The sequence below is a fragment of the Sycon ciliatum genome, chromosome 1, assembly GCF_964019385.1.
Source record: "Sycon ciliatum chromosome 1, ocSycCili1.1, whole genome shotgun sequence".
Classification (NCBI taxonomy): domain Eukaryota; kingdom Metazoa; phylum Porifera; class Calcarea; order Leucosolenida; family Sycettidae; genus Sycon; species Sycon ciliatum.
In genome coordinates, this window is record NC_088643.1 from 13,413,575 (window position 1) to 13,431,583 (window position 18,009).

The following is an 18,009-nucleotide window of genomic DNA, read 5'->3' on the forward strand; positions in this document are numbered from 1 at the left end:
TTCTGTGTGAACAGCTAGTGCGACTCATCCGACACAGTCGGTCGATTTCTTGTCGGAGTCAATGTGGGAGCGTCGGTCGGAAAATCGGCCTAGTGTGACCCAGGCTTAACTAACAGTGCAACTCGCTACAGTAGAGTCGTGGAGCCCAAGAACGTCCAGCCTGAAATTCTAAGAACGGCACAGCCTAAAGCTAAGAACGGCGGTGTTGGTTTTCTAGCAGCTTGTGGGTTACATAATTATGATCCAGTACGGATTGTTTCTAAGAAATGTGCGATAAGAACGCAGCCAGATTGCTGAAAAATAAGAACGCCCCAGGCTAACCCCTTGGAAACAACGTTCTTGGGCGCGCGACTCTACTGTATGAGCAGCCTCCAGGCAAATATACTACTGGTGGGGGCTGCTCAATGCCAGTGACAGGATGTGGAAGCCGAGTGCAATTTGCAGTGCAACTCCCTATGAGCAGCCACCGGGCAGATATGCTACTGGTTTATTATCCCCCCCCCCCCCCCCCCAACGAATGATGTTCGGACGACAAAAAAACTTTTGCAACGACCCCTTATGGGCGCTGTGTATGCAGCACGAGTTGCTAGTGCAAGTGCAGCGCTGTGTCGAGACTTCGCCAAGCATCTCAACTGGTGATGTAATCACTTAATCTCTATATTGTTATCTCTACGAACGTAAAGTACGCCAAGACTCAAGAGAGCCCAAGAGATAGGTTTCTAGTGGGGAATAGATGATGCATCAGGCTGCCGAGCACAATTTCTATTATCACCATGCATCCATCTGTGAAACAAGGGTTGTGCAGCTTCTGAATTTTGCTGCATGGGTGTCCTGTCATGACCAAATTCCTGGGTTACATCGTGGTAGGTGCAGGTTAGGGAGCCCAACACACACTGCACATACCGTATGTGCAGGGCTCCGAGTCCCATGGTGCAGATCTGCACCAACCATGATGTAATCGACTTCCGGTCGCATAACATTATATGCGGTGGGAAGTGGCGCATCATCACTAACATCATGCTATCCTGGAATTTTGCCGGCCTGGAACAGCAACCTATTTGTACTGCGCACCCTCGGTATTCTTGATGTTTATACACACCTATGTTATACCAAGAGTACATAACCCCCCAGAGTGTGCAACTCCCACATACCCTGCTGTCCCGACAGAATTTCAAGTTGACGTCATTATTTATGACGCAATGCTCCTTGCACCAGTGATTTACAACATGTGTACGGGTGTCAACGCATCACACGTTTTTCTTTGCAATAATTTGTACAGGATCAATCAGCTTCGGTCAACCACAGGTTCCGGATTCGTGTGATAATCCGTGTACAGTGCGCATTGCATCATCAAAATGACGTCAACTTGAAATTCTGTCGGGACAGCACCCATAGTGGAGTTGCACACTCTGGGGGGTTATGTACTCTTGGTTATACCAGTACGAGTACAGACCGGCTGCGGAAACTACAAACCAGGGAGTCATAAAGATACCACTTCTTGAGCCAAGATACAGCAACCGGTGTGCTTCAAGAACTAAATATTGCGACAGAGCTTTCGGCCATATTTTCAATTCATCGCATTCCCAACTCATCACAACCAGGCGCTCTTCAGCCGAACAATGCAGACACCAGCAAGGACACTTCCGTTGAGAGATAATAGGTGTGCTTCAAGAATAAAATTAAAAAATAAACACACTGGGCAGAAAGCTCACCTATAGGCTATAGCTATGCATCATTGCAGAGAAGTTATTATCGCTGCGTGCACGCCAGGCAGCAGCCAGAGTAGCGAAAAGAAAACACAGGCGACAGCGCATGTACGCGTATATACAGCAGGGCGGGCGGAGGCGGATGATTAGCTGGAGATCGATTGATCAAAAGTTTTCAAAACGCACGCACACACAGGTATCAAGGCGCTAGGCGCGGGACTACAAAGCAAGGATTCCGCATGCGGATCAGCAGTCGGCCTGAACACAACCAGGCTCAAATGTAGCACAATTGCCCAGACTAAAATGGAACTGGGGGCAGCATACTGGCTTGCTGCCAGTGCGATTTTTAAGGAGAGAATCCAAGTCAAAGCAATCTATGTACAGTCGACTGATTTCTTTGCTGGAATGTCAAAAAAAAATGGAACCAGGACCATCAGGGTAACGTCCAGAAGCGGGGAATATTAAAAATAAGACTAAAAACAGCATGGGGTTGTGGAACACCTCCATTAGCTGTATGTGGTGATTTCTAGCATAGTTGCGAATAATAAAACTGACTACCTAAGCGAACAGAACAGGACAAAATCAGCACTTCAAGACAAGGACCATTCCAGCTCACCACTGAAAGCTACGACAAGATTGAAAGAAATCTTACCGAGGTCAAGCACAGCAGAACAGACTCAAGCGTAGATCAACACTGCGTTTCGCGACGCAGTGCGCGCGTGTACGTGTGCGCGTATGTGTGTAAGCGTGTGTGTTTGTAAGTGCGTGCGTGAGCGAGCGTGTACGTGTTTGTAGCGTGCGCTGCGGAGGGCACGTCTCCGCGCAGCTTTCAGTAACTCAAATACAGCGTGTATCCCCCGGCGGCTTTGTCTTGCTCAAAGCGAACAACAAGGTCGTCCTCGTTCTCAAAGCACTCCACCATGCGATTCTCCATATTCACAAGAATCCTGAATGCCACAAGAAGCACAAGAAGCAGCAGCACAAGCCATTCAGGGACTCTTCCTGCACACGCCGCCACACAAAAGTGGGCGACTTTCACGTTGCCTACTTACTGTTAATGAATGCTCAGAGTGAAATTCAGAGATGTAGGCATTCATGTCAACTTCTGGTGGTGCGCGTGGATAAAAAGAACTCCGGGCTGGAATAATTGTGTTCACTGTCCAGTCCCTGCAATACATGATCTGAACGACTGGAAAAATATGCTCTGTCTCCCTTGACAAAAGAGGCATTACTGATCCAGGCAATCAGCCCCCCCCCCCCACACACACACGGACATGCTGCATGGCATCATTTTCACACCGTCTGACACGACCCAGTCACGCTGGCACATACCCTTTCTTCGTGTGCTTGTACACGGCCTTGATGAGGGCAGAGTTGATGTGATAACGCTTACTGATCTGTATTGAACACACACACACACACACACGCATACACACACGATTATCTACAGCACTTTGACTATATTCAACATCTGACAGGATATACTAAGCTGAATCTCTGCTCAAATTGTTTTAGACTAATGCCAGGCAAGTAGCATTTACACAGCTACAGATTGGGTCCGGGACACACATCAGGAGTTATGGGCCTGCGTTGATATACAGAAACCGTCAAAAACACTCTAACTGCACCACGGTACACACACAGACAGCATCTGGTGAAGTAAAATAAAAACAAACAAACGGTCTCTGCTGGGAAGACAGCTACAACATAGCTCAGAGGATAGAGCATCGCTGGCTACAAGCGAGGGTCCCTGGTTCGAGTCCTGGTGGTGGTGACAGTCAATTTTTTCTTCAGACTTTTCCCGTTTGCATCATTCCTTGAAATAAACGAAAGCCCAACAGCAACTCACATTTTCGGCCACTTCCTGCACCGTCAGAGAGTAGAGCATGACCGCGTTGTAGATGGTCTCCTCCGACTTGCGGACGTAGATGGTGAGCGGGTGAGAGAGCTTCACGCCTGAACGCCAACAACAACAGCAACAACAACAACGACGACCACAACAACAACAACAACAATCATTAACCCCTAGGCTCTGCCCACCAATTCTTCCTCACTCTTTCTCCTTTCTTACACTATTATCTCTTATTGGCCACTGGCTATCGTGAGAATAAAGATTTGAAACAACACAAATCAACGACAGGCATCAGCAGAAGTAGCGACACGTAAATCAGTCCAACAGTAGGGAAAGAGTCCACACGGGTACAAGCAGCAAGAACGCTTGGTGCGACAAGCCGGCCATATGACAACCAGCCATATTGCGTGTCATCTCGGCTGCAGCACTGAAAGCACGCTTGTGCATGTGTAGCTTGGTGAAAATGGTGAAACGCTACAGGCTACAGGCAACCAGAGGGTGGCCGTCTTGCCAACGCCAAATGATTTACGTGCATAGCGTACGGTTTTGCATAAAAGCAGTGGCTTGATTGCATGTTTTGGTAGAACGTCACAGGCTTTTTTTATGAGACAGGCGTTTAAGCAGTATGTAGGTCATCTGTAACACAAGACGATGTGACAGAGCAAATACTCTAATTTCAGAAATTTTAGGTGCTCAATATTTTCGGTATGAGGGCACAAGGCCAGGTTAGGTGAACAGAAATTTTAGGTGCAGAGAAGCAGTTCCCTATTGGATTATGTGTGTTAGTGTTAGTATTGTAATTTTAGGTATGAAACAGACGCACCGAAAGTACACCGAAAATTTGTGAAATTATAGTATACTTTAACCCTTTACCTTCTGACCATAATTCGCAGGCAGTTCCAAATACGATATTTCTCACCTCATTCTGAGAATATCTTTGGTTATAATCAACCGATTTTCACACTTTTGGGCATTCTGGAAAGCTCTCCACGAGCTGCGTACAATGAGCTCAAACTGGACACTACTGAGATCACATATCCAACGCCAGGGTGCTTCAAATACTCCCCATCGCTGGGTATCCGAGAAAATTCTCTCCTCGTCTGCCATTTCTCACTCTTTCATCGTAAACATTTCAAATTTGTTGTCCTGGGTTTCTTTTTATGCTGCCCACGCGCTCAAAACATGCACAGGTGACTCAGCATGTCAGGAGAGGGAAAATCCCCAGCTCAAGGCCAGTCACTCAGAAAAAAAATCGACTTTTGCCGTAACTGAAATGTAGAGCGCGATATCTTTGGAATGCGGCATCGCAGCTCTTCGCCGATTGTTGCAATGAACAGCTGGGCTCTTCGGCTTCTTCCCATATATTTAGTTTTTGAGATTCCGTCGAGAATTGATCGAGTTACGAATGTTTTAGTGCATGCATGTCCATCGACCAAATTCGGTCGATTCATGTACACACAGAAGGTAAAGGGTTAAAGCATAGTTCCATGGTTAGACAGCTGGTAGAGAAGGAGCAGTTCTGCTCGAAACGTTCTTCTCCATGTATAAAACTCAGTGACTGCTTCCGATGCACGTCCACCTACCAGGATCGTCTTCCACGCGCGCCGTCTTGACCTGCGGTGGTGCACTGGCTGCACTCATGTCCAGGTCGTCGAGACCATCCTGTGTGCAGAGCATGCACCACACACCACACCACACACCATGTACACACATACCATGTACACACACACACACACCACACCACACACACACACACACACACACACACCACACCACACACCATGTACACACACACACACACACACACACACACACACACACACACACACACACACACACACACACACATACACACGCACACACGCATAGCAAACAAAACCATCAGACGTGTTTGCTGCTGATTGTATCACCATTGTACCGACTTTGAACAGTAATGGTACGAAAAGCCACGTCGAGATTTCAACTGGCTTCTGTGCTTCTTGTGCTAGTTTGTTACCCAAGTTCCGAGGCTTGAAAGCTGGTAGCACAAGCACCCCCCCCCCCGTCATCTCTCCTAACTTGAATGCGTGCATGTCGACTTACAGCTGCCTTGAGCAGGACATCCTTGAAAGTTCGCTTGGCCTCTCCAGCACGGACGGTAGACATGAGGAGCTCCGAAGCGGCCTTGTTGTCAAACAGAGACTGCTAAGTCGCACAGAAATCAGGATGGAAGACGCGACAAAAAAAGAAGAAGAATTACTAAAAGTAGCACAGTGATGGTCCAGTGCTCCAGTACACAAAGAGCCAGACTCCACTGGCCACAACTATACTGCAGAATAAGCTGAATAACTATCACATAGCCTAACCAGTGGTCGCTATCAACACAACCTGGGGCGAAACTACAGTAGAGGTGGACAACAGATCGTCAGGAAATGCCTGGGCAGTCTTGGCGTGCCAGGCAACGGGGCATTTAAAGTTCTACCCGCAAGTGGCTATTTCGTATGTGGGCGTACGCTTGCGTTCTGCTCACAGATGACAACACGATCCCGCACTACAGGGCGAAGAATTCACCGCTACAAAAGTGCCCATTTCACCGCTACAAAAGTGCCCATGGAAGGGCACATCACAGATTATCACAGAGCCTAGCAAAATAGCCACTAGTTTGCGGGGATGAAAAGGCAAATAGCGTTACTCCGTTCCCTCACTTGACCATGCACTGGCGTTGTTCCACTGTGATGGCCAGTGAAACCCTCCCTTATCTATACGATGGCGCTGGACACTGCACAGACCAAACACTACAAACACGGCACTGGTACACCGGGGTGGGGGCATTGGCCTGCACTTTAGAATGCGGGCCGCAACTTACCATACCGGGCGTGCGCGCGACAAACGCCACAGGCTTACGGCTCAGCGTGCTCGTCGGCGTCAGGTGCGTCACCTTGCTGGCCGCCTGAAAGTAGCTGGACTTGGTGGAGCAGGTGTCGCCCGAACTGGACTTGCAGAGAGCGCCACCACTACTGGCGCTGGCCCCGCCACTGGCACAGGCATCGCTGCTGCTGACCATGTTGGGCGGTAGCGGCGGTGCTGGCGGTATGGTGCCCGGCGTGACCCACACCACCTGGTCGTCGCCGGCCGGAACGGACGTCGCGCCCGTGGCGCCGTCGCGCGGCCTCTTGCGTGCTAGCACGGGCAGAGATTGGGAACAGCGCGGGCACACATGCACGAGTGCGCGTGTACACACATATACACACATACAGACACACACACAAACACACAAGCACACACAGCACGGATACAATGAGGCCTGAAGGATGAAATTCCAAAAGCACCACGTAAACCACAGTCATTGTAGACTCAAGGCGATCATTCTTCATCTGTTCTTAGGGAGCATTGCAGACTAGGCTTTGAAAATGACAATGTTACAAGCAGAGACTAAACACATACACAGACACCCACCCACATTCGATAAGGTACAGCCAGTATAAACACGGAGCATATGTAACAACAGAGTGCGTAAGGCAACAGACGTCGCGACACCAGTCCTGAACTGACGGAAGGATGCGTGCTGTGAGCATACCGGATTGCTGTTTAAGGATCTTCGCCATGCGCCTGTCGGCACTCTTCGACTCGTCCTTGTTCTTGCGTTCGGCTCCCTGAACGGCAACGCGAGTGGCAGACAGATGGATTTTATAACACTTTATAACACTTTATAACACTTTATAACACACACACACACACACACACACACACACACACACACACACACACAAACCACACACACACCACACACACACCACACACACACCACACACACACCACACACACACCACACACACACCACACACACACCACACACACACCACACACACACCACACACACACCACACACACACCACACACACACCACACACACACCACACACACACCACACACACACCACACACACACCACACACACACCACACACACACCACACACACACCACACACACACCACACACACACCACACACACACCACACACACACCACACACACACCACACACACACCACACACACACCACACACACACCACACACACACCACACACACACCACACACACACCACACACACACCACACACACACCACACACACACCACACACACACCACACACACACCACACACACACCACACACACACCACACACACACCACACACACACCACACACACACCACACACACACCACACACACACCACACACACACCACACACACACCACACACACACCACACACACACCACACACACACCACACACACACCACACACACACCACACACACACCACACACACACCACACACACACCACACACACACCACACACACACCACACACACACCACACACACACCACACACACACCACACACACACCACACACACACCACACACACACCACACACACACCACACACACACCACACACACACCACACACACACACACACACACACACACACACACACACACACACACACACACACACACACACACACACACACACACACACACACACACACACACACACACACACACACACCACACACACACCACACACACACCACACACACACCACACACACACCACACACACACCACACACACACCACACACACACCACACACACACCACACACACACCACACACACACCACACACACACCACACACACACCACACACACACCACACACACACCACACACACACCACACACACACCACACACACACCACACACACACCACACACACACCACACACACACCACACACACACCACACACACACCACACACACACCACACACACACCACACACACACCACACACACACCACACACACACCACACACACACCACACACACACCACACACACACCACACACACACCACACACACACCACACACACACCACACACACACCACACACACACCACACACACACCACACACACACCACACACACACCACACACACACCACACACACACCACACACACACCACACACACACCACACACACACCACACACACACCACACACACACCACACACACACCACACACACACCACACACACACCACACACACACCACACACACACCACACACACACCACACACACACCACACACACACCACACACACACCACACACACACCACACACACACCACACACACACCACACACACACCACACACACACCACACACACACCACACACACACCACACACACACCACACACACACCACACACACACCACACACACACCACACACACACCACACACACACCACACACACACCACACACACACCACACACACACCACACACACACCACACACACACCACACACACACCACACACACACCACACACACACCACACACACACCACACACACACCACACACACACCACACACACACCACACACACACCACACACACACCACACACACACCACACACACACCACACACACACCACACACACACCACACACACACCACACACACACCACACACACACCACACACACACCACACACACACCACACACACACCACACACACACCACACACACACCACACACACACCACACACACACCACACACACACCACACACACACCACACACACACCACACACACACCACACACACACCACACACACACCACACACACACCACACACACACCACACACACACCACACACACACCACACACACACCACACACACACCACACACACACCACACACACACCACACACACACCACACACACACCACACACACACCACACACACACCACACACACACCACACACACACCACACACACACCACACACACACCACACACACACCACACACACACCACACACACACCACACACACACCACACACACACCACACACACACCACACACACACCACACACACACCACACACACACCACACACACACCACACACACACCACACACACACCACACACACACCACACACACACCACACACACACACCACACACACACACACACACACACACACACACACACACACACACACACACACACACACACACACACACACACACACACACACACACACACACACACACACACACACACACACACACACACACACACACACACACACACACACACACACACACACACACACACACACACACACACACACACACACACACACACACACACACACACACACACACACACACACACACACACACACACACACACACACACACACACACACACACACACACACACACACACACACACACACACACACACACACACACACACACACACAGATAGGGCTTGAAAGTGATGACGTCAGAAGTCAACAAATAACGACGAATAACAACCTATGGGCCAACTATTATTGGATCCACTCTGCCCACAGTGAAGCACGGTATGGGTAGGTAGGCCCCTCGTGTAGCACACAGGCGTGAATGTTTTCCTGTACCAGGAGTGAGGCCCCGAACGACCGGGAGTACCCAGTCTAGTCACTGCTGGCGGATGTGTCACCCTGCTGTGAAGGAAAACCACCCGAACATATTTGGATCCAAAAGTCAGCACTGGCTGTGACATAGCACTTTCAAGCCCTATAGGCTATTCCAGTTCCACCCTGGCAGTCTTGGACAGCAACAATGCAACACCAAGCACCCCGTGAACACAGAGTTAAACACCCGCTCCAGTTTTGATGCCCATTTCTGCAAGAACCAAGAACAACAATACACAGGACATCCAGGACCAGAAAGGCCTGATCTGGAAGGACGCCGAGTCCGGGAGGGTTATCTCACCTTGTCGCGGAACACCTTCACTTTGCAGTAGCAGCGGTGGGCTGGCTCAGACTCCATGGATGCATTCACATCTTCGTACGTGTCCATCATCAAGAACAGCGGAATGCCCTGCGTAATCAGACAGGGCAAAGGACAGGAGAAGAAAGAGGCGGCAGGAAAAAATTGACTCATTCGACATCGCTATTAGCCGATCGCAAACAAATTGCAGAAAGAACTACCGACGTGGAGACAAGAGCAAAGCGAAACGATGAATAAAATAGGCCTTATGCACGTTGTACAGATGCACGAAATCCCGTAGAATCCCGTAGACCCGGTTGGGTGTTGAATGTGCAGGACCCTATTGTGTTTATTGCTATTTCCACAGCGAAATGGGCCCTGAAGGCATTTCATACGAACACTTTTTCGACAGTGATCTAGCGAGTCGTTAGTTCAATCCCAAAGTGAAGAAGCTGGAAAAGTGATTGTTCGCCGCGAATTATGAGGCTAAATGGGTCAAACACGCATGTATAGCACACAATGAACACCCAACCGGGTATGTACACACCTACGGCCCTAGTACAGAACTTCGTACATCTGTACAATGTGCATAAGGACTATTAGCGAAGCAGACGTGGAACGTCATAAACGCAACACTGCCAGAAACGAGTCGTGAATTTCTGAATCGATTCTCAAGAGACTATAATTTCGTAAATCGGGCACCAGTACCCTGAGCTGGCTAGTTCCTTGGATGCATGTCCTACCTTGACACCCTTCTGTGTAGAGAACTCTGTGCTGAGACAGTTCACTCGGACCACCACCTAAAGCAACAGGAATAGAGGAGAGAGCATGGTAAATCAAAAAGCAGCAAGGAAATGTTTTAGGAACACGCTGCAGCAGAGAGGAACATGCAGCATCCTTGGTAGTTGGCAGCATAAGTCACAGGTCGAGTCATGATAAAGCACATAGATGTACATAGATAGCCTCCAGAACAAGACATAAACGCCACGTGCATTACATGATCTTCCGCACAGCCTTTTGTACAATTCACGGCACATTGCATACATCCGACAGGGACCTGAGCCCCTCTACTCATTATCAAGTAAAGTAGGGGCGTATTATCTAAACAAGACCTGCATTGTTATACACCACGCCCCCCCCCCCCCCCAAAGACCTGCATTGGCTGAGATTTTTCAAAATTCTTTCACAATGCTTGGGTAAACCCCGGAACAAAGTGGAGAGTGCCAGAAGGCACAGAAGTGTGCACACATACCCTTGCTGTTTCTGCCGGATTCCACTTGAACGAGTAGGCATTGTTGGCGATTGTATCCACTTCCTGGATGTTGCGGAACGAACGCTGGTCTGAGTTGCATGGAAAAGCAAAGACCAGAATTGCGACGGAGAGTCAGGAACCATTACAAACAGAAAAAATACATTTTTCATCTCTAAGTACATGCACGTCGCAGTCACAAAGCTCCAGATACATCATCTAGCACCACTGACTAGCATGAGGTTAAACAGCAACGCTGCAGCATGCACAGTCAAACAGCTCTGAATAGCACTTCAGGCCAATGATGCTGCTGGCTGATCTCGCCGTTACGTAAGACGCTCCTGCGACATCCGTTTAACATCTTTGCTTCTTCCATATTCCGTACTGGTAGGTTCGTGGTGTCAATTTCCTTGTAGAGTTGGCGAAGAGTGTACCTATTCGTGAGTGTGTTGTAGTTATAGTATCCACCAGCACATGTCCTCACCAAGTGAATAGGAGTGGACACATGAAAAATTAATGATAGCGTTCTCTGTCTCTCCTTGTCTCTCTCTCTCTCTCTCTCTCTCTCTCTCTCTCTCTCTCTCTCCTTGTCTCTCTCTCTCCTTGTCTCTCTCTCTCCTTGTCTCTCTCTCTCTCTCTCTCTCTCTCTCTCTCTCTCTCTCTCTCTCTCTCTCTCTCTCTCTCTCTCTCTCTGTCTCTCTCTGTCTCTCTCTGCTACCTGTCACATGGCTGCACTTACCAATCTCGAGGCCGCGCTGGTTGGGGTTGGCCTGCTGACTGTGCCAATAATCCCAGTAGCCGAGCTCACTCTGCGCATCCTTCTCCTCACGGAACACCAGATACACTTCCGACTGGATGCACAACAATGCACAAATAGACGGCATACGAAACAGATCTTAGAAATCGGCACGAAACCTGACATCAGGCTGGCCTATCAGAGACCTAAGACAGGGTACTAGTACTACAAGTCGTAGATGCAAGCCGAACACGTACATACTACACTGGTCACAGTGCGACTGCAAGGGTCAGAAAGCTGCTATAACTACAGGGCCCTGGCCACTAGTCGACACTGCTAGGATGAATGTAGTAGGATACCAATATAGATGCACAGCATGTACGCGTCCTCGTACAGCCACGTAACAGATGAGCTTTTAAAGTGATGCACCCAGGAACATACTCTCAATCTCGGCAAATGTTCTTTTGTAAGCACACGTACATGTGTATGTGACAAGAAGTACAGACACCAGGCCGGTCGAGGCAGCTCGAAAGAGCGCTCAATCCAAGAGTGAAAAGAACTCTTTAAAGAAGTAGTTCTAGTGATGCCGGCACTCCTCCACACTCACCCTGACCAGCGCTGGCAGCTCCCCGTCGGTGTCGGCGTGGTTGTACGACGAGTGGATGGCATAGAACTGACCTGTATACGCGCAACACAAACAATTTAAAATACACATTCCTGTTCAGAGCATGCTACTGCCGCAGGCAGAAAAACAGCATCTCTTACATCTCTCCCAATCTCTCCAAATCCTTCAAATGCTTTCCAAATTATTGCCCAAGAGGGCATCTTTAATAAGGGATATCTCATTCAGATATACCCATGGTTGTGTATAGGACCAAGAATCGACAAAACAAGTTTACCGCGAAATTGTTTCCATAACAGAACCCCATGCCAAACGGCAGCTGAGATTCGTTTGCGAAGTCCATTCCATGAAGTGGACCACTAGGCGGCTAGATATTCTGCCAAATTTCCCACAATCAGGAAGGCGTAGCATTGATCAATGTTTCGACTGGTAGATCCAATATCCACTTCTTACCGAAGTGCAATGAAATTAGTGTTTTTTGGTCTAAATTAAAAAAAAGGCCCAGGCACAACAAGTTTCGAAAGGACTGCAACTGTCATCCATTGACCCACAACGATGGCACTCAGTTGGTTGAGCAATCCAATTGCACCAAAAAAAGACAAGCCGAGTCTGAATCCAGCCTCCACAAATAACAGACACCGCCATATCCCTCCTCAACAGCAAAATCGAGTCAATACACACCCTAATATCATGTCGCAGCACTCATCTCAGCAAGAGAAAGTCACCCATAACACGTAGTTACTTGTTGTGCGGTGCATGTTCTAGTTGGTCTTCCTCACCTTTGTTGAGGTAGGTGACGGTGTCTTCGCCTCGAGGTGTCATCATGGACGTTGGCGCTTCCAGAACATGTTCGAATCTGCGGAGAAGACCAGGAAGAGCAGAATTCAAGCACCGCATTGCACTGGCTGCTTTCAGGTTGGTACCTGCACCCAATGGCCTACCGTAAAATTCCGTAAATAAGTACATTTTTTACTCTTGAATTTAGTGGCCACGCCCGTACTAACTTTCGGGCGGGTACTGACTTTCGGGCACGAACTTACTTTCGGACCTAACTTGTGTGTAGTGGAGAAGTCATTTCATGGATATGTACATGTTACATGCTGCATGTGCGCACCGTACCTGTACTTATCTCGGGTAGTATGTCTATCAGGCTTGACTTGACTTCAACAGACAGATTCAAAAGAATGAAGGGGGTATTTATTTCGGGCAGGTACTTATTCACGGACTGTTACGGCATTGTATTCACTGTGACATTTCTCCGAGGCATGATTCGTGTGAGTGCGATGAAGGCTGTTAGAAATTTTCCTATCGCACTTTTCTGGTTGTAGGTCGACCGTTATGACCTATTACACAACCAGATAAAAAAGCGGTAGCTGACGTACAACCGTAGTTTATCAAACATACAGAACTGTGGCCAGCGTCTGTACACCACCAACTACATACACACGAGTCTGGCTACTACAGTTGCGCTCGGTGAAATCCGACCGGAAGTGCATATTCGGCGCCCTGAAGTTGCATGGCCCTTGACACCCTGGAAGTGGTGCGAATGATGCTGGACGTACGCATGTGCACGTTCAGTAGTGTAATCGATATGGGTGCAGGGCGCCAGTTGTGCACTTTTAGGTCGGATTTCAGCGAGCACAACTGTAGATGGTGTACATACTATACGAGAAACAGAGAAAAGAAAAAGGGAAGGATAGCATACTGTACAGGCAGAAAATTTCGTCGGTCAATAATTTCGTCCCACTCCAAAGAAAGGGAGTTTGTCCGGTTGTAAATTTCGTCCATGGATCGTAAGAGTGCATTGAAAAGCTGGACAAACCGACTTTAGTCTGGCATTTAATTTAGTCCAAAAGCTTATTGGACGAAAAAGACGAAATTAAATTCCAGACGAATGTTTCTACTGATACAGTACCTTTCCTGCGATTCAAATATACGTGAGCACTGCGCAGAGCTTTCCTCCTCCTGTGACAAGACCTGTGACAGACAAGCAAACACAACATAAAAATGTGTGCATAAACAAGCAAACACAAAAAAACACACACAGACAAACACACAGGCAGACAGAAAAAACACATACACACCTCAGACCTGCCGCTCGCGGAAGCGATGATAGCGAACAGCTACGTTAGACATACATGTAGCTAATACTTGTGCTGGGATTACACCATTCAACAGGTTGCAAGGCTGATGAATTGACCGCCATTAATTTTTAGCCTGGTATCCACCACACAGCTGATTGAAGTGGCACACCATTGGACCATTGGACGCCCATCGCCAGAGGCGATGATAGCGATGCTACAGCAGAAGCCATAGCAGCTAAGTGGCACACACACACACACACACACACACACACACACACACACACACACACACACACACTACTACTACTACTACTACAGTCCGTATCGCCTATAAGGTTGGCGGCTATAGTAATATACCGGATATAGTGATCAATTTCTCAAATTCATTTTCATTTGTCATAACTAAGTATACACAGTTATCGCGTATAGTAATAATCGTCTATAGTAATATATCGCCTATAGTGATCAAATTCATATTTCAAAAGATGTTTATTACACTATTTTTGCATCGGTTATAGTGATTGATGTGAAATCAAGCGATGTCAGAGGAGAACAGGGTGTTACTTCTTCGTGAAGAACTTGTCCAGTGAGTGTTGTTTGGTGAGTTTTGCTTGTACAAGTTGCCAAAATATGCCTCCATCATGAGGAAATCCTGATTTTGTGTGTCCGGAGCTACAGCCAGCTACATGACATTGTACATGTATGTAGTGCGTATGTGCACGGCGCGCTGAGTCGTTTGACACCCCACTCGCATACATTGCATGCAGTATCGGTCATAGTAATATATCGCTTATAGTGATAAAATGCTCAAAATCAAACACCAACGCTATAGGCGATACTGACTGTACTACTACTACTACTACTACTACTACTACTACTACTACTACTACTACTACTACTACTACTACTATTACTACTACTACTACTACTACTACTACTACTACTACTACTACTACTACTACTATTGACAGCTGCCAGAATTGGCCACGCCGCTCCCAGATGGGAGGTACTGTCAGAGAGGTTAGGGGGGGGGGGGGGGGGGGACACACACACACACACACACACACACACACACACACACACACACACACACGCACGCACACCAACTACAAAAAGAGTCCTTGGGAACATGGTCACACAAAGAAACAAGTTAAAATTCAAATACCTGACCGGCTTCTGCTAAGTATCGTTGTTTCATCAGATGAACAGGTCCTATAGCATACACGTGTGTTAATGTGGCTCAGATACATGTATGCAGAGAGAACACCACCGCCAGTACAACAGTTGCATACGCGTACACATATACACCGTACCTCTTCTGATAACACATTGCGCTTCAGTGACCGTCCCGACGTGTGGCTCGTTGCCGATGCAGCGGTCGCGCCAGCGTCCTCCAGAGCGGCAGCAAAGGATGTGGCCGGCGCCTGGGACGACGGGGAGGTGACCGGCCGCAGCGGCAATGGCGGTGGGGGCGGCGGCGTAATGGAGGTGGTCGTCTGCACCGTCGCTGAGGCCGACGATCCTGCCACCGTCGTCGGGCTGCTGAGCAGCGGCGTCGGCGAGCTGGACAGCAACAGCGATGCTATCGACCCTGTTGCGCTGCAATCACAACGCAATGCGTGCAGAACACGGGTGCGTCGACGCGCACACACACATGCACACACACACACACACACACATACGTATGGGTGAACGAGTCAGCACTGAAGCTAACGCCAGCTCTGGAGCATACTTATCTCCTCTTCGACACCCGACCCCGTTTTAATTTGCAAAGCTAATATGCATGTTGACCTGTGTTGAAGGACCACCTGTCTACAAAAACCAACTTTCGGTACAGCATGGGGTACTGCTAGCTAAACACAGGCTAAACTGTGCAGGGTGCTGTGTGTTGAACATGGCGCCTCTGCTGGTGCTGGACATACGGCGCTGTCACAGGACAAATTGAAGTAAACCCAAGGCAATTATTCTAGATTAGGTGCAGTCTTTCTGCAATGTGCAGGAGCTGCAGTTTGTGAGAATGTTTGAAAAGTCGGAGGCCGACTGAACGACACCAGAGTAGCATAGTGCTGATATACAAAGTAGCATCAACATGTGTGCATGATGGGCAACACTGAATGCTGTATAAATTGTTGAAAACACAACAAATTACTAAAACTGTCACTTTGCTCAAGGATTTGCTTGTCTATTTGCCACTGATTATGCTTTGAAGTAGTATTGGACTACCGACCCAGAATACCAGTACGCTGTGCAGAGAGTACGGATACAAACTCTGGGATGTCATGTCGTATGCTGGAGTTCTCACCAACATGCACTGAATCTTACTGATCTTGATGACAGCAACACGCAATGTCATGTCGCCATTGTTCACAACTATTATGTTTACAAGCTGAAAACTTACTTGGGTGGGTATGCCAGCAAGCTCTGGGTTGGAAGCAGGTCATACAGAAAGGACAAGTCTGGATTCATGCTTGTGCTGGCCACGTTCTGCAGCTGATTTATGCGATGCTTGCTCTCCTCTGGGGAATGGCGCTTCTCGACCTGTTGCGCACTACGGTTCTGGCTTCTGTGAGCCATTTGTGACGCTCAAGAAAACATCTCATTTTGAAAATTAAATATTTCCATCACTGGACCAGCGATCTCCTGAACGCTCTTCTTCTAGATCCACCGGCGACCTACGCCCCACGTACGTCTACGTTACCAAGGGTCGACCCGCATCTCTGCTCTGCCTTTCCTTCGCGAGAAATTGCACAACACCAACGCAACAGCAATCAATGTTGCAGCCACACTCTTGCCCAAAACACTGGGAGAAATCAGATGTGTTGAACCTTTTGAGCTGAGTTGAGGTCATTGAGATTTTCTCGTAGTTCTACGTTACGTGAGTGCACTCATGAGGCCAAAAGGTAGTAAAGTAAGTGCTCCTTTGAACCGCGTACCGTTCGCTGTGATATGTA

General features: G+C 48.8%; 1 protein-coding gene across 2 annotated transcripts; it reads right to left on the bottom strand.

The window, feature by feature from the left end:
- Positions 1 to 1,646: 1,646 nt before the first annotated feature.
- Positions 1,647 to 17,997, bottom strand: LOC135814184 (grainyhead-like protein 2 homolog). Of its 2 annotated transcripts, none has more exons than XM_065327277.1 (16): positions 17,457 to 17,997; positions 16,372 to 16,657; positions 14,890 to 14,951; positions 13,754 to 13,830; positions 12,960 to 13,030; positions 12,356 to 12,467; positions 11,620 to 11,708; positions 11,111 to 11,167; positions 10,371 to 10,478; positions 7,115 to 7,190; positions 6,404 to 6,717; positions 5,641 to 5,739; positions 5,142 to 5,220; positions 3,556 to 3,662; positions 3,039 to 3,103; positions 1,647 to 2,653 (listed from the first exon to the last, which is right to left on the bottom strand). In XM_065327277.1, exons 1-16 carry the CDS (start codon positions 17,630 to 17,632, stop codon positions 2,536 to 2,538), a joined length of 1,896 nt encoding a protein of 631 aa, XP_065183349.1. In that variant the 5' UTR covers positions 17,633 to 17,997; the 3' UTR covers positions 1,647 to 2,535. The 2 variants fall into 2 exon arrangements, with proteins under 2 accessions (XP_065183349.1, XP_065183342.1); XM_065327270.1 differs by having other exon boundaries at positions 5,641 to 5,742.
- Between the last annotated feature and the right edge of the window lie 12 nt (positions 17,998 to 18,009).

Coding starts and splice junctions, on each gene's coding strand:
- LOC135814184 (XM_065327270.1), bottom strand. CDS start 17,632: ATGGCTCACAGAAGCCAGAACCGTAGTGCGCAACAGGTCGAGAAGCGC. Junction 16,658..17,456: donor TTGCTGGCATACCCACCCAA/GTAAGTTTTCAG, acceptor TTGTGATTGCAG/CGCAACAGGGTCGATAGCAT. Junction 2,654..3,038: donor TACAAGCACACGAAGAAAGG/GTATGTGCCAGC, acceptor TGTGGCATTCAG/GATTCTTGTGAATATGGAGA.